The sequence below is a fragment of the Mastigoproctus giganteus genome, chromosome 10 (assembly GCF_048544385.1).
Source record: "Mastigoproctus giganteus isolate SK-2022 chromosome 10, ASM4854438v1, whole genome shotgun sequence".
NCBI classification, from domain to species: domain Eukaryota; kingdom Metazoa; phylum Arthropoda; class Arachnida; order Uropygi; family Thelyphonidae; genus Mastigoproctus; species Mastigoproctus giganteus.
This window is the reverse complement of record NC_143584.1, coordinates 104697408-104722703: the sequence shown is the minus strand read 5'-3', so window position 1 is coordinate 104722703 and position 25296 is coordinate 104697408. Positions and strand designations below refer to the sequence as shown.

Sequence of the window (25296 nt, the reverse complement as noted above, 5' to 3'; positions counted from 1 at the left end):
TCTTCCAACTCCTGTATCAATGATCTTGATAAAACACCTCCCACCATTCCCAACACACTCCATTCAATGCCTCCTGTGGTCTTCCATCAGAAGGATTTTGACGAATTTTTATGCTAAGAAAGCTCCAGGTCCCGATGGTATTTCTCCACTTGTTCTCAAAACCTGTGTTCCTGAACTTACTCCTATTCTTTTCCGCCTTTTTTCACTTTCTTATTCCAAAGGTGTTTTTCCTTTTGCTTGGAAATTAGCTCATATCCAGCCAGTTCCTAAAAAGGGTCACAAATCCCAACCATCCAGTTATCGTCCCATTGCAATTACTTCTACTCTTTCTAAAGCAATGGTGAAATCAATTAACCACCAACTCTTAAACTACCTAGAAACCTTCCGTCTGATCAACGATCGTCAGTGTCGATCGACTGGTGATATTCTGGTTAATTTACCCATTTATGGGCGAATTCAATGGAAAAGTTTGGGGAAACACAAGCAGTTGCTCTTGACATCTCAAAGGCTTTCGATCGTGTTTGGCATAAAGGCCTTCTAAACAATCTTCCATCTTATGGTTTGCCAACTGTTTTTTGCAATTGGTTATCCAGTTTTCTCTCTGATCGCTCACTGAGGGTGATGGTCGATGTCTCTCTGTCTTCTAACTTCTCCACTAATGCCGATGTCCCCCAAGGTTCAGTTCTTTTCCCCACTCTTTTCCTCTTGTATATTAATGACCTTCTTCCATTGACTGGAAATCCTTTTCATAGTTTTGCCGATGATAGTACATTGCATTCCACTTTCCATTTTGAGAAACCTTGTCCTGCTCAATCAGCTTCAACTTCTCGAAAATCTGCTACCAATTCCTTAAATGCCCATCTCCAGGTAATTCTCCAGTGGGACAAAGACAACTTGGTTGATGTCAATCCTTCTAAAACTCAGTCTTGTCTTATATCTCGCAAAAGGGATTCTTCTACTCCTATACTTATCTTTGGTGACACTCCAATATCTACCCAAAATGATATATCTCTTTTGGGGATTACCCAGACTTCTAATCTCTCTCTTGGCACAAGCACAATGGGCACTGTTCTTCTTAATTTGCTTCTATAATTCCCTCTCTCTCTTTCAAAACAGTCCGAACTTGTGCCACCACCAGCCAACATCCATTTACTGTCCAACTTCAAACTCACTGAACCAACTTTTCATCTTCTTTATTTATTCATTGAACTGCCATTTTCTGGAACAAACTTCCTTCGTACGTATTTCATGAAAATTACAGTCTACAGAAGTTCAAGTGTAATGTCAACAAATATCTTCTTTTGTCTTCTCAACCTCCAATCCAAGCACGGTACTAAGTACTATAGGTTCTAATACCTCTCGTGTTTGGGGTTTTCATAAAAAAAAAAAAAAAAAAATACTGCATAACCAGTTAGAGAATATTGGTGGGTAAATCAACATAGGAGGATTTTATATCATTTACAAAGGGAAAAAAAAAGGAAAATTTAAAAAAAATTGGTTTCTGTCAGACACCATACTAGCAAGTGAAGGATATTTGGGAAATAATGCATACACTCTATGATTGCACCAGAAAATATCCAGTATGCAAGAAGAGATAAATCAGAGCTGATGCTTTCTTTCTTTCTGATGTTAGCACACAAATTTCATGAGGTTCCTCATGGAATCTCAGGGAAACTTGATTTCTGGATTTTTTTGTGTTACAAAGGGTCTTCAGAGAAACCTATTTCATCAAATTGTTTTGTGGCCCAGCCTTTACAGGAAAAATAAAGATATTTTCAAACAAGTATACTTCAAGTTCCTAAGAACTATAAAAACTGCAAGAACCAAGTCCCACGAACTATAAAAACTCCTCAGAGAGCCACAATACAGAATATTCTTAATAACATAAGGACATAAGAAAACAGAATGAAACCCTGAAGAATACAACTGTAGTTTGATTTTCAGAATTCTTCAAGAACCTCAGATTTTTTTAAAAATTAAATTTTCCTAAAAAATCCAATACGGTTTGGCTGTTTGCATTTGATTTCTACACTAATATAGATTTCATAGCTCAAAATGCCTACCCAATATCAAGTTTATATTGAGTTTCACTAATGACGTTTCAGAGTTCAAAATATTTTGTTGGTTCTTTTCTCTCAAGGTGGGTGATGATGAAATATGTCTGCCAGAGGCAAAAGTTGATGATGTTGTAGAGCAGATATCATCTTTTAAGGGCACAAAGGGTGATATTGTTGTACACATTGGCACTAATGACATTAAGAGTAGAAGATCTGCTGATTTACTTGTCATTTACAAGTACAGGTCAATGTTGAAAAAAAGTTGTTAGTTAAGGTTAAATTTGAAAGTGTCTGCAATTTTGCTCTGATATGATAGGAGGGAGTACATGATGAGAGCCTTGTCAATCAATTTGGCCCTGGAGAGATTGTGCATGGCTTATGGGGTAGAATTTTTCTCAGCGTGGTCTGTGCTTGTTAAGAGGAATGACTGCTTTTACAGGCATGGGATACACTTAAATATAAATGGTGCAAGAATATTTGTTGATGCTATCGAGGCAGTGTGTGAGGTGGGTTGGAAAACTACTAGCTTGGGGGGCGATACACAGACTAAAAGATTAACAATAGCCGCAGGCAAAAGTGAAAGTGATTCTTGCACTGCTTATATTAGAATGAGCAGTGGCCTGGAGGTCAGGGTGCTGGGGTTTTCAGGGATTGGTGGAGTCATCATGGAACAAATAAATACATGGGCTCTGTTAAATAAAGTAAGAACAGGTGTATGTATACATGCATTTACACCAATTCTAGGAGTATAGAAAATAAATTTGATGAATATGAAGTGCTGGTTAAGGCATTAAAAGCAGATATTGTTGGGATATCAGAGATGTGGTATCACACAAGTATAATCAGTGCAGAATTGGAATTTGTGGAGTACAATATTTGTACAGAAATAATAGACAGGGAGGAGGGGTTATACTGTTAGTTAAGAAATGTAAAATCCAGTTGACATAGATGGACAGTGCAATGTTGAGTCAGTGTGGTGTCGCATCAGCAACAAGGGCTATAATGTGCGGGGGGGGGTCAAAGGGTGTAATGTGTGGGGGGGGGGTTAAAGGGTGACACTAATAATAATTACAGACCTGTCAGTTTAGCTTCCTAGACAAGACTGCAGTAATATTTCAGACACCGCTTGGGTTTGTTAAGGGAAACTCTTGTCTGACAAATTGGATACTATGATGTGGTTACAAAAGAACTGGATGCAAAAAATAATTTTGATATCATATACTTGGATTTCAGGAAAGCTTTTGATACTGTTGCGCACGGATGACTACAGTATATATTGGAGTGGTATAGCATTAAAGGCAAGTTTCTGCAATGGATAAAGGGATGGTTGAGTCTTGCCGTCTGAGTGGGAGATGGCAGAGAGTGGTAATCAATGGACGCTGCTCTTCGTGGACTAATGTTATTAGTGGAGTACCTCCAGGATTTGGTGTTGGGCCAACTGTTGTTTTGTATATTTATCAATGATATTGATGAAGGTATATCAGGCTTAATGTCAAAGTTTGCAGATGATACAAAAGTTTGCATGGTTGTTAATGGCAGTGTGCTACTGCAACAGGATCTAGAAAAGTTGGCCAGAAGGGTTGAGAAGTGGATACCAAAGTCTAACATTGACAAATGGAAAATACTGCATATGGGTATAGGTAATTCCAGAGAAATGTACCAACTGTGTGTTACTACACTTAGGGTGGTTGAAAACGAAAAAGATCTGAGAGCAATTGTGCAGTCAGATATTAAGTTGTCTGAGCAGTGCAGACAGCTTCCAGAGCAGGTCATGGGGTATTGTCAGTGATATACAGGAATTTTGCTGGTAGGGAAAATGAGTTGATTATCCCTTTGTATAAGGCAATGGTCAGGCCACTCCTTGAGTACTGCATACAGGTCTGGATGCCTAATTTTAGGAAGGAATTTGAGTTGCTTAATCGGGTACAGAGAAGGGCAACAAGATTGGTGAGGGTAATCAAGGGGTCCTGTTACCAAGAATGGTTAAGTGCTGCAAATTGCAGGATTTGGAGACTAGGCACCTGCGAGATGATCCGATTGAGGTGTATAAGGCCTTGAATGGGTTGAGTAGGCCCAATTCTGATGTAATTCTTCCTCTTGCTGAGATTACGAACCTAAGGGGGCATAAATTCAAATTGAAGAAAGACAGTTATAGAATAAATGGGTGGAAACTTGCCTTTAGCCAATGTGTAGTTGATTTCTGGAACAAACTTCCATCTGTTGTTGTTGTTGTGAAAGTTGATAGCTTAAATAAATTCAAGGAGGAACTGGGCAAACTTTTAGAGGGAATGATGTGTGAAATGTTTTTTTTTTTTTTTTTTTTACTGATGCTACATAAGCTTGCTTTCTTGCGTTACGTGCTGCCCTGTAATAAACACTTGAGATTAGTTTTATGGCGTATATTTTGCCATTTGTTACAGAATTTAAGCATTTTCAGTTATTTGAAGTTACGTGCATTTTTTATTATCAATACTGTAAGATTATTCTAATAGTTACTTTAAATGGATATATCTTATATTTTTGCAGATCACTCCTGAACCATCAAAATTACATATTGAGCAGATTAACCAGTCTGTCATATCCATTGATATCTAGTGATAACCTCTGTAGTTGTCATGATCCTAAGGCTGGAGCAAGCTGTATCTTTCAACAAGAGACATTTAAGTTGCCCTTGGCAAATGTGTGGCGTCTTTTGGTGGACGCAGAGGTGAGGTCTTTCAGAGCATGGAGAGTACTGAAAATAAAATAGTGGTACCCAAAACAAAGGAAAATCTCGCACAGGATAGTCAGAAAGTACTAACACATTCATTGCCTCTCACCAATATCATAAAGATTCAGACAAAGACTTGTGGTAGCAACAGTCACCTTCCGTCCCAGATGGCTGGTAATATACTGACCACATGTGCTTCACCATCTACAGAGAATACTACAGCAACACAAAATGTTGCAAATGAGCTGGTAACTTCAGCAAACAATAACCTTCCCAGTGTATGTGAGATCTTGCCTCAGTTTGATGAGGTCACACTTAGTGATCCAGAGACAGTGAACAAGAGCATCAATACATCTCCTTCTGTAGATACATTAGATATGATGGATAAAGCAGTGAGTACAGAGGGTCCCTCCTGTAAACGTTGCAAAGGTGAATAGTGATTTAATACTAGAACTATTTTTATGCATGTACTAATTGCTTAGGCATTACACAGTTATAACTGCCTTTATCAGAATATGAAGACCATAGCCTGCTGACCTGAAGGTCATGTGGTCAGGGTTCACCTTTGCCCTATGTATTTTTCTTTTTTTTGTTTTATTTTTGTTTTGTTTTTAATTTCTTTTTTGTTTTCTTTGTAATATTTCTAAACTGATATTTTGCAAGCACTGTCCTTTTTCTGTGAAAAATTGTGGTCCTCTAACAGTGTTATTGTGTGGTGGGAGGGGGATTGGGGAAAAACAACCTTTTTAAAAGTATTGCATGTGCATGCAGTACTAATGCAAAAAAATGTATTTTTACATTTTTATTACTAATGTATTCAAAATGTAAAAACATATCTTTTAATATAATTTTTTTTGTCCAAAAGTTAAAACAAAATTATTTCAGTAATAATTGAAGTTTTACATATGCACCCTAACCTGTAATTGTGAGGATGTATTCTGGGATGATCATTAATAGCTAAATCTGCAAATAAGGTAATGAATTACAGACAGACTATACATTGGGGCAAAACTTTAATGAAATTTGTGTCAAAGTAAAATGCAACTATAAAGACAGTCTTTGCTTGCCAGTACGGTAATATAATTAAAACCATCTGCTGACATTTGGGCATCCAAATGATCCTTCATTAAGTGTGAAAACTTCCTTTCAATGTCAGTAGTTCATCATCATTACAATTGTTGCCTTTGCTTTTTTGACAAAGATTAGTGATTCACTGTTAATTAGTGACTTGAAAGAATTTCTTTGTCCACTGTTAGCATTGAGATTGACATAACACTTCTTGGACACTAAACACCTTTGAAAGCTTTTGTACTACATTTTGTTTTTAATAAGCAACATTCATGCAGGAACTTTTGTCCACTTATATGTATTTGTTTTGTCCTTTTGCATATTTTTGCTGCCAGCAGGGTTTAACCTACCTACAGTAGTTAATGTGATGGCTATATCACAAGCAGCAGAATAAACCTTGCCTTCACAATGAGTTTCCCTGGTATTGCACTACTTTCAAACAAATTGTTTAAAAAACCAAAAGGTTTTTTTTTTTTTTTTTTTTTATGAAAACCCAAAACATGAGAGGTAATAGAACCTTGCTTGGGTTGGAGGTTGAGAAGACGAAAGAAGATATTTGTTGACATTAGACTTGAACTTCTGTAGATTGTAATTTTCAGGAAATACGTACGAAGGAAAGTTGTTCCAGAAAACAGCAGATGAATGAATAAAGGAGGAAGATGAAAAGTTGGTTCTGTGAGTTTGAAGTTGGACAGTAAATGGATGTTGGCTGGTGGTGGCACGTGTTTGGACTGTTTTGAAAGAGAGAGCGGGAATAATAAAACCTAATTCAGAAGAACAGTGCCCATGGAAGTATCTGTAGAAAAGGCATGCAGCAGAAATAGTACATCTATGAGACAGTGAGTGGAGAGACACTGTTAGAGAGGAGTCATTAATTACATTAATTGCCCTCTTCTGAATGGAATCTAGAAGCCTGAGAGAGGTTTTGGGGGCACCGCCCCAGATTTTTTTTTTTTTTATGTAAACCCCACACACGAGAGGTGATAGAACCTATAGTACTTAGTACCGTGCTTGAGTGGAAGGTTGAGAAGACGAAAGAAGATATTTGTTGATATTGGACTTGAACTTCTGCAGACTGTAATTTTCAGGAAATACGTACAAAGGAAGTTTGTTCCAGAAAATGGCAGTTCAATGAATAAATAAAGAAGATGAAAAGTTGATTCTGTGAGTTTGAAGTTGTACTGTAAATGGTTGTTGGCTGGTGGCGGCACATGTTTGGACTGTTTTGAAAGAGAGAGCGGGAATAATAGAACCTAATTCAGAAGAAGTGCCCATGGAAGTATCTGTAGAAGAGGCATGCAGCAGAAACAGTACGTCTATGAGACAGCGAGTGCAGAGACTCTGTTAGAGATGAGTCATTAATTAACCTAACTGCCCTCTTCTGAATGGAATCAAGAAGCCTGAGAGAGGTTTTGGGGGCACCACCCCAGATGTGGGAACAATATTCCATGGCAGGGCAGATTTGCAATTTATGCAGAGTGAGCAGCTGTTTGGAAGAAAAGTAACGCCGAATGCGAGAGAGAAACCCAAGTTTTTTAAATGCAGAAGAAGCAATATTTGTAATGTGCTTGTGCCAAGAGACATTAGAAGTCAGGGTAATCTCCAAAAGAGATATATCATTGTGCCTAGAAATCGGAGTGTCGTTAAAGATAAGCATAGGAGCAGAAGAATCCTTTTTGCGAAACATAAGACAAGACTGAGTTTTAGAAGGGTTGAAATCAACTAAGTTGTCTTTGCCCCACTGGAGAATTACCTGAAGATCGGCATTTAAGGAATTAGTAGCAGATTTTCGAGAAGTTGAAGCTGATTCGCAGGACAAGGTTTCTCAAAATGGAAAGTGGAATGCAATGTGCTATCATCGGCAAAACTATGGATAGGATTTCCAGTCAATGGAAGAAGGTCATTAATATACAAGAGGAAAAGAGTGGGGGAAAGAACTGAACCTTGGGGGACATCGGCATTAGTGGAGAAGTTAGAAGACGGAGAGCCATCTACCATCACCCTCAGTGAGCGATCAGAGAGCAAACTGGATAACCAATTACTAAAAACAGTTGGCAAACCATAAGATGGAAACTTGTTTAGAAGACCTTTAAGCCAAACACGATCGAAAGCCTTTGAGATGTCAAGAGCAACTACTTGTGTTTCACCGAACCTTTCCATTGAATTCGCCCATAAATGGGTAAACTAATCAGTAAATATCACCAGTCGATCGACTGGTGATATTTACTGATTAGTTAATATCACCAGTCGATCGACACTGAATATCACCAGTCGATCGACACTGACGGAATCCATACTGGCGATCATTGATCAGACGGAAGGTTTCTAGGTAGTTTAAGAGTTGGCGGTTAATTGATTTCTCCATTGCTTTAGAAAGAGTAGAAGTAATTGCAATGGGATGATAACTGGATGGGAGGGATTTGTGATGCTTTTTAGGAACTAGCTGGATATGAGCAAATTTCCAAGCAGAAGGAAAAACACCTTTGGAATAGAAAGGGAAAAAAGGCGGCAAAGAATAGAAGTAAGTTCAGGAACACAGGTTTTGCGAACAAGTGGAGAAATACCATCGGGACCTGGAGCTTTCTTAGCATCAAGATTCGTCAAAATCCTTCTGACATCCTTTTACCGGAAAACCACACTAGGCATTGAATGGAGCGTGTTGGGAATAGTGGGAGGTGTTTTACCAAGATCGTTAATGCACGAGTTGAAAGAAAAATGGGATGCTAGCAGGTCAGCTTTATCCTTGGCTGAAGTGACAACAGAACCATCTGGTTTGGACAGAGGTGAGAGCAGAGATGGGCAAAAGTTGCGGCCAATAGCTTTGACAAGAGACCAGAATGCTCGGCCACCATTAGGGCAAGAAGCAAGTTTTCTACTCTTAGCCTGTTCAAACTCTAGTTTGGACTGGTTAATAACTGCTTTACAATTGTTGCGAGCTTTGGTGTAGGCAGAAAATGAAACTGAAGCATTAGAAACAAGTCAATTACGATATGCAACATTCATCTCTTGAACAGCCTTCGCACATTTATTGGAAAACCAAGGTATAGATAAAGGACGATATTAAAGTGGAGTTTGGGATAAAGGATTCCATTCCTGCAAGAATAATTTCACTGACATGATCTGAGCAAACGTTGATATCAGAACTTTTGAAACAGTAATCTGACCAAGGAAAAGAAGAAAAGAAGTCTCGCAGGTCATCCCATTTTGCATTCTTGTAATGCCAAACAACACAAGGTTGGGAATAGCCATGAGATAAAGGTTCCATTGGAGAAGAGACAATCACCAAGTTGTGATCTGAAGTGCCTAAAGGACCTCTCACTTCGACTGTGTACTTAGAAGGGTTGTTTGTGAGAAAAAGATCAAGCGTATTGGGTGTATGATTAGGATTGTCCGGTATTCTTGTAGGTAAATGAATAAACTGTGCAAGATCATTAGTAATTGCAAAAGCCTCAGCATCTCGACCAGCTTCGTTGGTGTGACTAGAAAACAGAAGCCAGCTGGAGTTGTGAACATTAAAATCACCAAGGAATATTACCTCACTGTTAGGAAAGTTGGACTGGAGAAAGTCAAGTTGCAAAGAGAGGAAGTCAAAGAGCTCCAAGTGATTAGTGGAGTTGGGAGAACAGTAGAGACAACAGATGAATTTGACACAATGAGGTAGAGAGATTTTAAGCCAGAGAAGATCAAAGAGAGGAGATTCCAAATTGCCAAGTCTCTGACAGGGAATATCAGAACGGACATATGCACAAGTACCACCTTTGAGGTGAAAAGAATCATACAGCGAATAATTTGGGCATCTGAGATGAGCAGTAGTTGAATCAACCGATAACTGAGATTCTGTCAGAAAAAGTACATGGGGATTGGCAGACTGCAAGTGGAAATGGAGATCGTTGAGATTAGAATTGGGACCACGTGTATTTGTGAAATGAATTAGGAAGTGCTTGGGAGGTTTAGATCTTTTTGCAGATAAGCTTGCTCTATTAGTTTGACAATTCATGGTGTATTCAATAGTAAGAAAAAGTGGGTGGGACATGCTGTATGAAGTAATGAAATTTTTGGATATGGCGTACACATGGTAAGAATATACCCAGATCCTTGACATAATGTGGCCTCGACAATGCTCCCTGCATACACACTGCTCGGACTCCCTCCAGTCACTATCTGGCAGAGTAGAGGTAGCAAGATTATATACTAGCTGAACCAGAAGCTCCCTAGAGAGTTACCAATAGGTTCGGTCCGATGTACTAACTAGCGGCCGGCCTGCGAACACTGTTTTAGAGCTGTACCCTCGAAATGTAAGGAATATTAGATCTTACCACGTTGTTCATCATAACCTCAAAGGTCATCAATCATACTGCATGATGGAAGAGATAGGGAAGGGTTGACCGGAACATAGCTGTAGAGACTAAACCTGGGTTCCACCACTTCAAGCCTCCAAGAAGCAAAGTGGTGGTATTGCACCGGTTGATGAGAGTCATCTACCACCTAGTACTGCCTGGTAACATAGAGGGATGGCATTCCTCCATGTGATGTGGGAGCAACACCTCGACCCCTGCTTACGTTGGTTCACACCTGGGTGTTCACCCACCATGTACTTGTGCATGGAGGTGTATACCCAGGATTACTAGCATCGTGAAGGTGCAAACAGAGGATTTGGCTGTCACAGACCGTCCTGACTTCGCCGAAATTGGATCCACATGAATTGAATGTCACCTGAATATCAGTTCCATCAGCATTTTAGACTCCCAGGTAGCAAATACAGCTTGTCTGGCATATCTGGGAGAATGTTTGCGGCAACCTCAAGTGTAACATCATGTTTCTGATATCTGCCTTTGATGTCTTGACCAGCATTTTAAATTCATCAAATTTATTTTCTATACTTCTAGCATTGGCATACCTGCAAGTATACATGCACCTGGTCTTACTCTTAGTTACTCTAATAATAATAATAAGGATAGGTACATGTATACTTGCATGTACACCAGTGCTAGAAGTATAGTAAATAAATTTGATAAATTTGAAGTGTTGGTCAAGACATCGAAGGCGGATATTGTTGGGATAGCAGAGACATGGTGTCACACAAATATAAGGAATGCAGACCTGGAATTTTGGGGAGTACAATTTGTACAGAAAGGATAGACAGGATAGGAAGGGAGGAGGTGTTATGCTGTTAATTAAGAAAAACATAAAATCAAAAGAAGTGCATCCATTTGATATAGATGAACAGTGCACTGTTGAGTCAGTTTGGTGTAAGCACTGCGAAAGCAAAAATAAGAGTAGGAGTGTATTATAGGCCTAATGACTCGAATGAGTACAGTGAACAATTGTACAGAGAAATAGAGTGGGCTCTATTTCTCTGTACAATTGTACAGAATGTCTTATAATGGGGGATTTTAACTTCCCAGATATTGACTGGAACTTGTGGGTTGGTCACTCGCACACTAGTAAGATTTTGTGGATTTATTGGATGATTGTTTCCTGCAGCAGCATGTTCGAGAGACAACCAGAGAGGGTAATACTCTTGATCTGGTTATCAGCAGTGATCATTCGTGTATTAATAATTTGCAGATAAAGGAACCACTAGGTGGCAATGATCACATTGTACTGATGTGGGATTTACTTAAAGATATAATTACCATCAGGGGTAAAGGAAAGGGTTTTTGCTTCCGTAAAGGTGGGGCGCCTCCGTAGCCAGGTGGGAAGGAACAGCAGTGTGTAGCACACGCTTCTTGATTAGACTGGGGGTTGAGCCCGTCACCACCAAATACGGAGGATGCGGAAAGGTCAAGGGAATGACCACTGCATATTCCCGGAGCAATATGGCCTTAGTTGCTAATGCTCCTAAAAACCAAATAACAAACAAACAAACAAACCGTAAAGGTGAGTACAGTGGTCTCAGACAGTTTTTAAATTCTGTATAGTATGATCAACTGACGATGTTACCAACAGTAAATTCTAAGTGGGAAGCATTCAAGGAATTAATCGTGGATGCTACTAAAAGTTTCATACCGATTAAGAAATATTGTTCAAGGTTTAGGCCTAAATGGTTATCAAATGAAATAATGAGACTCGTGACAGAGAAGAATAATGCATGGGTGCATATAAATTATCAAGCGACTCAGAAGCCTACGGCAGATATAAGCTAGTCTGTAATGAGGTCACAAAGGAGGTTAGGCAGACGAACGCAGATTACGAGAAATCTTTGTCAAAAGATGCTAAGAAAAACAGCAAGGATTTCTTTACTTATATAAACTCTGAAAGGAAGGGGATGAATATGATTGGTCCACTTGACATCGATGGTTCGACTGTTGATGATCCTGCTCAGATAGCAAACAAACTGAATGAGTATTTTGCATCTATATTCACCCATGAGGAGTTATTAAGATTTGAAAATGGCAGAAGGTTATTGAATTGTAGCAGGGTTCTTAATGATTTTGTAATAACTGAAGCAAAGTGGCGGAGAAATTGGTGAAGTTAAACATAAGAAAGGCACCTGGGGTGGATGGGATCTATCAAGTTATATTAAAGAAGACGGCAAAGCAACTAATCAAACCCTTAGCCATAATTATGAGAGCATCCTTGGACTCAGGGGAGGTCCCCACGAACTGGAGATTTGCAAATGTATCCCCAATTCACAAATGGGGATCGAAAGGTGATAGGAGTAATTACAGACCAGTTAGTTAAACTTCTGTTCCTTGTAAAGTAATGGAGTCACTGGTAAAAGGTGCATTGCAGGATCATCTAGACAAGACTGCAGCAATAATTCAGACACAGCATGGGTTTGTTAAGGGAAAGTCTTGTCTGACAAATTTGATAGGATATTATGATGTGGTTACAAAGGAACTGGATGCAAAAAATAATTTTGATATCATATATTTGGATTTCAGGAAAGCTTTTGATACTTTTGCGCATGGAAGACTATTGTACAAATTGAAGCAGAATGGTATTAAGGGTAAGTTGCTACAATGGATAAAAGGATCTTTGAGTGGGAGAAGACAGAGGGTGGTAATTAATGGGTGCTGCTCTTCGTGGACTAATGTTATTAGTGGAGTCCCACAGGGTTCGGTGTTGGGTCCACTGTTGTTTTGTATATTTATCAATGATATTGATGAAGGTATATCAAGCTTAGTATCGAAGTTTGCAGATGATACAAAGGTTGGCATGGTTGTTAATGACAGTAATGGCAGTGTGCTACTGCAACAGGATCTAGATAATTTGGGCAGATGGGCTAAGAAGTGGCAACTGAAGTTTAACCTTGACAAATGCAAAGTACTGTATATGGGTAGAAGTAACCCCAGAGAAACGTACGAACTGTGTGGTACTACACTTAAGGTGGTAGAAAATGAAAAAGACCTGGGAGTAATTGTGGAGTCAGATATGAAGTTTTCTGAGCAATGCAGACAGGCTGCCAGCTCAGGTCATGGGGTTTTGTCAATGATATATAGGAATTTTGCTAGCTGGGAAAAGGAGGTGATTGTCCCTCTGTATAAGGCAATGGTAGGCCACGCCTTGAGTACTGCATACAGGTCTGGAGGCCTCATTTTAGGAAGGATGTAGATTTTCTTGAGCGTGTACAGAGAAGGGCAACAAGATTGGTGAGGGGAATGAAGGGGATCCTCTTACCAAGAGAGGCTTAAGTTCTGCAAATTGCAGTGGCTGGAGACTAGGCACCTGCACGGTGATCTGATTGAGGTGTATAAGGCCTTGAATGGGTTGAGCATGCCGAATTCTGATGGGATCCTTACACTTGTTCAGATTCAAACCTAAGGGGGCATAAATTCAAATTAAGAAAAGACAGATGTAGAATAGATGTGCGGAAATTTGCCTTTTGTCAGCGGTCCAGTCAGGAATTGGTCCAGTTCCTCCTTAAATAAATTTAAGGAGGAACTGGACAGGCATTTGGAGGTTATGGTGTTATTTATTTTTTTTATTTTTTTTTTTTTTTTTTTTTTTTTTGGCTGATGCTGCAGAAGCTGTTACACTTGCTTTCTTGCATCACATGCCACTACTACTCTAACACAGCCCATGTTTTACTTGTTCCATGATGACTCCCAGGAGCTCTTGAAATCCCCAGCAACCTGCTCTCTAGGCTGTCATCATATACTCCCTCCTATTTGGCGCCTCCGTAGCCAGGTGGGAAGGAGCGGCAGTGCGTAGAACACGCTTCTTGATTAGACCGGGGTTCGAGCCCGTCACCACCAAATACGGAGGATGCGGAAAGGTCAGGGAATGACCACCGCATATCCCGGAGCAATATGGCCTTAGTTGCTAATGCTCCTAAAAACCAAATAACAAACATAACAAATAACAATCCCTCCTATTGTGTCTTTGTAGAATTGCAGACACTTTCAAATTTCACGCGACTTTTTTTTCAATATTGGCTTGCATTTGTTAAGTAAATCTGCAGATTTCTTACTCTTAAGGTCAATATGTCAATGTGTACAACGATATCACCTTTTGTGCCCCTAATAGACATACAATGGTCCTGTTTCACCTATCCTTTTTGCATAATATATTTCCCGTCTCCCTGAAAATAGTCACCAACAATAACTAGCTCCTGTGGAACCAGTGCATTCTGCCTTGGAGATTGCCGCTGTGTTGCCTGATGCACAGGACTGAGCTCTGGCATTGAGTTGGGCAGCTGAGAGCTTGATGGGCTCTCATATTAATTTCTTTGAGGGCATCTATCTACAACTCAAACTGTCATAGATGCCCATCAGAACACTGAATTGGTGCCTAATTTCTTCACAGTCTCTGCACAAATACATCCTCCTTGCTAGATCATGTCCTGTTCTAGACAGGTCTGCAAACATTTCTCATTTTGCACATTTTTTAGACTGTGATGCATTCTTAATTGATTCTCCCTTAATATTCAAATATCAGGTGTAGCACTTTTCAGAATCTTTCAAACTTGTAGTTAACATTGCAACATCTTGTAAAAAATACAGCACATTTTACAGTACTTTTTTTTAAATTCTTTAGACAGCCCAATCTTTATGACTAATTTAATTAACTTTGACATTCTGCTCATAATCCAGTTTGCAAGTGAATTGCAGAGAGACATTTTGGTTTTAGCTGTCATTGAGCCATTAAGTTCCAATCATAACAATTTTGAACATCCCTTTAACAGTCATTTGTGGAAGTTGGAGTGATATCAAGAGCATATCTGAATAGAAATATCTGTTTGGGATTCTCTTATTCTCCAGATATTCTCTGAAACTTTATATTAGTTTTCTTTCAGTTAATTATATTGTTTTGGGCAAATTTCTTATTTCTTTCTCACCAAATGCCAAGTGTTCCTGGATTTCTGGCCACAGATTAGCACTTGGACTCATTTCTTTAAAGCTAGTTCTTCATTGTCGAGCACTCTGTGTTTTCTCAGTATTTTCAGGTTGTCATTATATGTATTTGGACAGATTGGTGGGGCTTCTTTTTGTAAAGAGGAATCACTTGGAAAATGACGACAGTTGTAATGGATTTTCCAAATACTGCCCAGCATATTTTGTCTCCCTTCAAATACTTGAACATCTGTCTGAAAAGTATCTTCACTAGACCTGTGAGGTTCCTCTTGAAAATAATGAGCATGCATTAACCATTGGTTGAAGATAAAAAATCTGTATTTTTTTTCTCTACCCTCCTAAAAACATGGAAATTTAAATTTTCATTTGTTCTGATTTTTGAAATTATTTTTACTGTTTTGTCCTCGAGTTATTTCTTGTGAGAACCGCTCTGGTGCCTTGCCGAAAGTAGTGCAGTACTAATGCAACTTGTGATTGGAATTATATGTTTGTTTGTAATTCAGGTTTTCCTTGCTGTCACGTTTAGATATTTACTTAATAAGAGATTAAACTTTTGTAGATTTCATTTATTTGAATGTGGTTCAATATGAATGCAACTCACTGTGAAGGCACAGTTTGTTCTCCTGTGAGCATGAAATCAATGGCATTAATACTGTAAACTTGTAATTTTGTTTGTTCCCAATTCAAGTTTTACTTGCATTTGGGCTTTGTTATTTAATAATAAAGATAATAATAATAATAATAATAATAAAAAAAAAACTCGCTTGCCTGAAAACCTGTTCTCTTACTGGATAATGTTCCTTCATATCCCAGTTGAGGAAGGAACTTAAAGGAGGGGACCAAATGTAATATCTTTTGTCCAGCCTATAGAACAAGGGGTTCTAGAATGTTTAAAGAGATATCAGTGAAAATTTTTGAGCTTACAGAATCATTAAAAGCCATCAAATCAAAGACATGTTTATAATATAGCACTAACATGGAATGAAATTCCAAGTTCAGCATTTAGCATTAGCATTAGTAGAGGTATTTGATGCAAGAAAGCAAGCTTAAGCAGCATCAGCCAAAGAATAAAAATAAATAAAAAAATAAATAAATAAAAAAAAATAAAATAACCACTTCCACTTCACCCCTCTGTTCGTTCGAAATACCTGTCCAGCTGAGCCTTAAACTTATTTAGGCTATCAACTTCCACGACAAGGGATGGAAGTTTGTTCCACCAACCAACCACCCGCTGGCTAAAGGCAAATTTCCGCACGTCTATCCTACATCTGTCTTTCCTCAATTAGAATTTATGCCCTCTCAGGTGATTATTCTGAGCAAGAGGGAGAATCCCATCAGCATTGAGCATGCTCAACCCATTCAAGGCTTTATACACCTCTATCAGATCACCTCGCTGGTGCCTAGTCTCCAGACACTGTAATTTGCAAAACTTAAGCCTTTCTTCGTAAGAGCACCCCTTTGTTCCATTCACTACTCTTGTTGCCCTTCTCTGTACTCGTTCCAGCAGCTCTACATCCTTCTTGAAATGAGGCCTCCAGGCCTGTATACAGTACTCTAGGTGTGGTCTGACCATTGCCTTATACAAGGGAATAATCACCTCCTTATCCCTGCTAGAAAAATTCCTATATATCATTGACAATACACCATGAGCTACTCTTGCAATCCCGTCTGCACTGCTCAGAGAACTTCATATCTGCCTGCACAACCACCCCCAGGTCCTTTTCATTCTCTACCACTGTCAGTGTAGTACCACAGAGTTGATACGTTGCTCTGGGGTTGCTGTTTCCCATATGTAGTACTTTATATTTGTCAATGTTAAACTTCATTTGCCACCTCTCAGCCCATCTGCTCAACCTTTCCAGATCCTGTTGCAGCAACATAGTGTCAGTAGTGTCCTTGACAACCCTGCCAACCTTCGTATCGTCTGCAAACTTGGACATTAAGCTTGATATACCATCATCGATATCACTTATAAATACAGAAAACAATAATGGACCCAATACTGAACCCTGAGGGTCTCCACTAATAACATTAGTCCACGATGAGCAGTGTCCATTGATTACCACTCTCTGTCTTCTCCCCCTCAACCACCCCTTTATCCATAGCAGCAATTTGCCTCCAATGCCACACTGCTCCAATTTGTGCAGCAGTCTTCCATGTGCAACAGTATCAAAAGCCTTTCTAAGATCCAAATATATGATATCAAAGTAATTTCCTGCATCCAGTTCTTTTGTGACTGCATCATAGTATCCAATCAAATTGGTCAGGCAAGACTTCCCCTTAACAAAACCATGCTGTGTCCGAGCTATAACTGAAGTCTTGTCTAGATGATCTTGCAGTGCTTTTTTAACCAGTGCCTTCATTAATTTTCCTGGAACAGAAGTTAAACTCACAGGTCTATAATTACTTGTGTCATCCTTTGATCCTCTTTTGCGAATTGGGGTCACATTTGCACATCTCCAGTCCATAGGTACCTCCCCTGAGTCCAAGGAAGCTCTCATAATTATGGCTAAGGGTTTGCTTACTTCCTTTGCTGCCTCCTTTAATATAACTGGATAGATCCCATCCACCACAGGTGCCTTTCTTTTGTTTATCTTCAACAATTTCTCCTCCACTTTACTCTCAGAGATTACAAGATTCTCTAGCTTGCTGCCAGAGTTGAATACACCTCTGGCATTCCCTGCGCTGAATAACTCCTCATGTGTCAATGTCGATGCAAAATATTCATTTAGTTTTTTAGCTACCTGAGCAGGATCATCAACAGTTGACCCATCGATATCCAGTGGACCAATCTGATTCATCCCCTTCCTTCTAGAGTTTACATAAGTAAAGAACTCTTTGCTGTTTTTCTTTGCATCCCTTGCCAAAGATATCTCGTAATCTGCCTAACCTCCTTTGTAACTTGGTTACAGATCAACTTGTATCGATCATAGGCTTCTGTGTCACGTGTTAATTTGTATGTATCCCATGCATTTTTCTTCTCTTCCATATGTCTCATTAGTTCATCTGACATCCATTTAGGCCTAAACCTTGAACAATATTTCTTAGTTGGTATGTAAAGCCTAGTAGCTTCCAAGATAAGTTCTTTGAATGCTTCCCATTTTGAATTTGCTGTTGGTAACATCATCAGTTGGTCCCACTGTATAGAATTTAAACTGTCTCAGTCCATCGTAGTCGCCTTTACGAAAGCAATAACCCTTCCCTTAACCCCTAATGGTAGTTACCTCTTTGAGTAAATCCCACTTCAGCACACTGTGATCACTGCCACCTAGTGGTTCATTTATCTGCAGATTCTTAATGCATGAAGAATCACTACTGATAATCAAATTAAGAGTATTACTCCCTCTAATTGCCTCCCGAACATGCTGATGTAGAAAACAATCATCCAATAAATCCACAAAATCCACAAAAGCCTTGCTAGTGTGTGTGAGTGACCAGCCCCCAAATTCCAGTCAATATCTGGGACCCACTCTATTTCCCTGTAGTTTCTTATTATACTCATCAGAGTCATTAGGCCTATAGCACACTCCTACTCTCAATTTTGATCTCCCAATGCTTATGTCACACCAAACTGACTCGACACTGCACTGTCCAGCGATGTCGACTGGCTTCACTTCCTTGGATTTTATGTATTTCTTAATTAATAGCATAACCCTTCCTCCCTTCCTATCCTGTCTATCCTTTCTGTAGACATTGTACTCCCCAAATTCCAGTTCTGCATTCCTTATATCTGTGTGACACCACGTCTCTGATATCCCAACAATATCTGCCTTTGATGTTTTGAGCAATACCTCAAATTCATCAAATTTCTTTACTAAACTCCTAGCATTGGTGTACATGCAAGTATACATGCACCTGTTCTTTTTCTTAGCTACCCTAACACAACCCATGTGTTTACTTGTACCCCAATGATTCCCAGCAGTCTCTGAAATATCCTGCATGTTATTTTCCAGGCTGCTGCTCATTCCAATAGAAATTTACTAAATTTACAAAATTTACTAAATCTTGGTGTAAATTTTGATCCAAAGTTGGTAATGCTATTGAAAATCCTGAACTACAAGAAGATAATAAAGGGCATAGTTTAATATTAGTAGTCAGCAAAAAAAAAAACAAAAAAACAATCACATATCATCTGTCCATCCCCTCTAACAGTTTGTCTAATTCCTTGAATTTATTGAAGCTGCCCACTTCTACAACACCAAATAGAAATTTGTTCTAACAATGACATACCTGCTGGCTGAAGACAAATTTACAAACGTCTATCCTGCAGTTGGATAGGCCTTCATCTTGTAGTGGATTGAAATTGGCTGATGATGATCCTGTAGCCATCCTTCCTCAATTAGAATTTATTCCCTGATGTGCATAGTCTGAGCAAGGACTCCATTGCATTAGTATTCCAGATGGCATTGTTGATTTCATCAAGTTGTGTACATTGAGTTAGAGTAAAATGAAATTGGTTCTGAACCATAATGGCCATTTTGTGGAAGGTCAGTATCCTGTAAGTAAAATTCTTCATATCCTTTAATACCCTTTGTTTCTTCTACTACCCTTTTCTTTCTCTACTATAATATATTGAACAAATATAGTGAGGAGGGCATTACATTTATATAAAATTCTTGCTGTACTTATTTGTCCCTTTTGATGACTTTTATATACATCATTTCTTCTTCATGATATAATACATCATGAAGAAGAAGAAACTTGATCAAATTGAGAGCCAAAAATTTGTTTAGTAACAGCCAAAGACTTAGACTAAGCTTTGTTATATTCTACAAGAGCCTGATTTAATAGTCAATGAGTTGATGTTTATAAAACAAAAGTGGGACTATGCTGCAAAACTGCATTTCATCATCTAAACAGATAAAAATTACTGATTTTATGTAAATGAATGTATATGCATATGTGTTAAGTGAAACATATACATATAGTCATAATTGTGAGTGCATCCTTGGATTCAAGGAGGTCCCTATGGAGACTGCAGATGTGTGAATGTATCCCCAATTAACAAAGGAGATCAAAAGGTGCTCTGAGTAATTTCAGACTTGTTAGCTTAATATCTGTTCCAGAGAAAACAATGGAGTCACTGGTTGAAGAAGTAATGCAAGACCATCTGGACAGGAATGCAGATACACTGCAGTCATAGCATGGGTTTCTTAGTGTGGACTTTGTCTAACCTATCAGAGTAGACAAGTCCATCACATAGACAGCTTGGTCTAACCTATCTGATAGGTAACTAAAATGCAATGGCCAAGGAACTGAATGCAAAATATAATTCTGATACCACATACTTGGATTTCAAGAATGCTTTTGATACTGTTGCACATAAAATAGTGCTGTATAAACTGAGGCAATGTGGCATTAAGGGCAAGTTACTGCTATGGATAAAGGGATGGTTAAGCGAAAGAAGACAGAGTGATTACCAATGGGCACTGCTCTTCATTTGACTAATGTTATCAGTGGAGTCTCCCAGGGTTCAGATACTGGGCCCATTGTCGTTTTCAGTATTTATTAATGATATTGATGAAGGTATATCAGGCTTAACGTCAAAGTTTGCAGATGATACAAAGGTTGGCAGGGTGGTTAACGACAGTAATTAGGGTGAGCTACTGCAACAAGAGATAGGAAAATTGGGTTGATGGGCTGAGAAATGACAGTTGAAGTTTAACACTGACAATTGTAAGGTGTTGCATATTAGTAGCAGTAATCCCAGAGTAACTTATTAACTGTGTAGTACTACAATCAGGGTAGTGGAAAATGAAAAAGACCTGAGGATAATTGTACAATCAGATATGAAATTATCTGAGTGGTGTACACATGCTGCCAGGACAGCTCATGGGGTTTTGTCAATGATATACAGAAACTTTGCTAGCAGGGATAACGGGGTGATTATTCCTTTGTACAAGGACATGGTTAGGCTGCATCTAGAGTACTGTATACAAGTCTGGAGGCCTCACTTTAGGTAGGATGTAGCATCTGTTGGAGCAGATGTAGAGAAGGATTGGTGAAGGGAACAAAAGGCTTCATTCTGCAAATTGCAGTGTCTGGAGACTAGACACCTGCGAGATGATCTGATTGAGTTTAAGGCTTTCACTGAATTGAGCAGGCTCAATGCTGATGGGATTCTTCATCTTGCTCAGGCTATGCACATGTGAGGGGTCATAAATTCAAACTGAGGAAGGATGGTTGTAGAATAGATGTGCTGGAATTTGCATTCAGCCTGCAGATGGTTGATTGTTGGAACAGGCTTCTATCTGTTATTGTGGAAGTGGGTAGTTTGAGAAAATTCAAGAAGAAACTAGACAAATTCTTCAGATAATGATTGGTATTTAAATATTTTTTTTTTTTTTTTATATGAAAAAAGTTGTGGTTTGTCATACCCCTACATATGCCCAGGAAAAAAGGCCTAGTTGTAAGAATGTCACAACATTTCAGCCATTTTCATTACTAAACTAGTATTTCAACACTTGATACCTGACGAAACAGGCCTACGCGCTCTGGATTCATTGAGGAATTTATTATAGCTAACACAGAGTGTACAAATAAAGAAGATAATAATAAATATATTTAGCTATAATAAATTCCTCACTTGATACCTGTTTCATTATTGATTAAGTTTATCAACTTGAGTATGTTGGTCACTTCACAAATGGTTATGCACAGTGAAAAAACTACCATACCACCTCCGACTCGGATGGGTGGGGAGTGAATGAGTCAGAGAGCCCAACACCAGGTTTGTAATGGTTGTTAAAGAGCACGGGGGGGGGACATTGTTGCATTACTGGTTGAATATCATCATCATCATCATCATCATGCATTACTGGTTGAATAATTAAATACATAATTCGCAGTTTTTTTGTTTTTTTTTTAATTTTCCTTTGACCCTTGGACCATGAGGACTAATAGTTGTGAAATTTAACATAAATTTGAGATAACATATGCATTCCCTCTTTACATCATGGTGAGGAAATGTATAAGATAGGATTGTTTTTAAAAGATGAAACTGAGTTATACAAGATTAATATACAGTGTATTAGCAAAAATCATGGAACACTTGTAGGCGCGCGCGCACACACACACACACACAGGGTGTTTCAAAATTATGTATGCACACTTTAAAAATTTATATTTAATGAACAATATTTACCAATACAATTTTCTTAAACTCATTTTGTAGCTTAAAAATAAACAATTTTTTTACAATAATTTAATTTTTGTTTTATTTTATAGATACCTTTAAAACAATGGAGAGTACCCAATTAAGTTTTGAAGAAAGAAAGGCAATTACAAAATGGCTGAATGATGACATTTTCATATTGGAAATATGAAAATGTCAGTGAAGTTCAGCATGCTTGGAAATCACGATATGAAACAAAAGCACCCACACGTTTAACAATTACTTGTTTGCGGGATAAATTTGAGGAGCATGGAACCATTCAGAATATCAATAAATTAGCATGTGGCAGGAAGAGGACATCAAGAAGTAATGAAAATGTTGAAGCTGTAAAAAATGCAAATCTTGTGCACCCCAAGAAAATCAACAAGATGGTGGTCACAAGAGCTAGGTTTAAACCATACAAGTGTTTTTGGAATGATGAAGGAATTTATAACATCATGGTATGGGGCTCATTTCATGGTTTAGCCTGGTCCCATTAGTCATTATCGACAAAACCATGAAATGAATGCTGTGCAATACCAGGACATCCTGGACAATTATTCACTTCCAACATTATGGCAATACTTCAGGGAAGGTCCATACCTGTATCAGCAAGACATACTTCTCAGGTCATAAGAGAGGGTTTGAGGACATGGGTGTGGAAAAGTTGGATTGGCGAGTGCAGAATCCTGATCTGAACCGTATTGAGCATTTTTGGGACACATTGGATCGTCGAGTACATGCAAGTTGAGATGGCCCAAAGAACAAGGCTGAACTGTTGGCTGCGTTATAGGCCGAGTGGAGGAAAATATCACGTGACATTTATAAAAAGCTGGTTGAGGTATGCTGCGAAGATTGAAGGCCGTCGTAAAAGCAAAAGTTTTCGGCACAAAACATTAAATAACACAATATAGCTCTTTTATTTTTGTCTAAAGGCAGGTGTCCGGTTATTAATGGTAGGGCAGTGTGCACACACACACACACACACACACACACACACACTGTGTGTGTATATATATATATATACACAGTGCTTTTTTTGGGAGTACACAACGGTACAGCGTACCGGCACCTTTATTAAAAGTGACGTGTGACATTTGGATGCAGTACACTTTGAAATTTGTAATATTTGTAATTTTTAATTTGTAAAATTTGTAATATGTCACATGTTTGCCTACTATTCTAGTAAGCTTAAAGTTATTTAACTAAATTTGCATTTTTCACTGTTTATTGTTAAGATATTTTCTATATAAAACTTTATAACTATTTTTAGAATTCTAAATTACTTAGTTGGACCCTCTGTTTAACGAACTCCTTTTATAGCAATTTTTTTAAAAATTCCCCTTGGAAATTACATTTAAAATAGTTTCTGTTGAGCAAAGAAAATTTTCATATAACGAACGGCTTAGGAGAGACTTAACTGGGTACGCACTATTTGCACTTCTGGCCTTCAGGCAACTTAGGAAATTAGTGCTGTTGCTAAGTGAGCTAAAGGGATTAGCATTCTACAACTCAGTGGTGCCTGGTAAAACCTATCCGACCACCTGTCCCACATACAGAGAAGTTGCGCTGGTCAACAGTGATCAGATCAAGGGGTATTCCCAATGGGCTCTGGCCCACTTCTACTAGAGTGGTATCTAGCCTTTTCCCATATAGGGGCCATATTCAAAGTTAGATTTCTTTCGGGGGCTGCACCGAGTGATTCGAGAAAAATGAATGCCTTACATTTCCCATATCTTGTTACATGTAGAAGGAAGTTTCAGTTTTCATGTTGCCCATTTTTTTTCTTTTCAGGCCATATAAAAAAATGCAAATTCCTAACGTTTTTAAGTGTAACAAATCTATGTCACTAATTTATTTTTTAGAATTTATTAAAATTATAAAAAATATGACCTTTTGTTTTTCAAAAACATACCTTGCTTTTGCCCTTAAAAGCTCACTTTAGAAAATTTACAACCTGAAAAGATCACTGCTTAAGATGAATATAAGGTGAATATTAAGGTGAATAAATAAAAATAATTATTTTTGAAAATATTCAAAAATTTTATTAAGCACAATATGCGATTACATTTACTAAACAAACATTTAATTAATGAGAAAATATTTTTGATAATTAGCAAAATTTAAAATGCTGTTTTAATTCACTTTCCACATGGGCTGTTGGTTGAACACCACTGTGAGTCAACTGTGAGCGCCTAGTTCGAGAATAAGGAGGGAATGATTTTCTTTTACCCCGAAAAATATTCATCTGTTGTTTTGCAGAAGTGTGTTATCCATATTTTATCGCAAATTTTCCCTATCTCTGTTTGGTCACAGTACCTGAATATCTGAATGACACCAACATTTTGGACAGTTTCAAAAAAAAAAAAAGAAAAAAAGAAAAAAATTCAAATTTAGGAACTAGTGACAATATCAATGACAAGAGAAGGAAAATGAGGACAACGAAGGTATTTCTAAATAGGCCTACGAGGCTGGGAAAACTCATATTAAATAATTAAACTTCACACCAACCAGTACTCGAAAATATTTTAATACTGTAACTAAAAACACTGTATTTACAATAAAATTATTAAAATTAGTTTAAAATATATAAATAAAAACAATTAAAATATGACTGAAAACAGATATTAAAGAATATTAAAAATTAAAATATACCGTAACAACTGTAGCTTTCGGAGACGGCAGTCCCCTTTCTCGACAGCGTCGAGAAAGGGGACTGCATTCAGTTCATCCCAAAGTTGCTTGGTTGGCTGATGGTCAGTGCTCTGTGCTGGCTGCTATAGTTTTCTGATGTTAATCTCGTCAAACCATGCATCCATGTCAAAACTTGCATTTTGACATGGATCCTTGCTATTTCGGAATGCATAAGGGGTACCTTCCATAAAATTTCCGTGTATGGCAAACAGTTGTCCTGAACACCTGTAGGATGAAACGTTTGTGATTCCATGCACCATTGTGACCAGTGGGCTTTGTCCGTAATATGAGAAACACCTCACACCACATCTCCTC

At 38.3% G+C, this 25296-nt stretch overlaps 1 protein-coding gene across 5 annotated transcripts in view; it reads left to right on the top strand.

The window, feature by feature from the left end:
* LOC150079199 (kazrin-like) overlaps positions 1–25296 on the top strand; it is a 358730-nt gene that overhangs the window by 37043 nt on the left and 296391 nt on the right. For 4 of the 5 annotated variants that reach the window (XM_090382314.1, XM_090382315.1, XM_090382313.1 and 1 more), the window contains exon 2: positions 4584–5196. The exons of the other annotated variant lie outside the window; for it this stretch is intronic. In XM_090382314.1, coding sequence (XP_090238440.1) covers positions 4782–5196 — 415 coding nt within the window. In that variant the 5' untranslated portion in view covers positions 4584–4781. The remainder of the gene's footprint in view (positions 1–4583; positions 5197–25296) is intronic. 5 annotated transcript variants of the gene reach the window in all.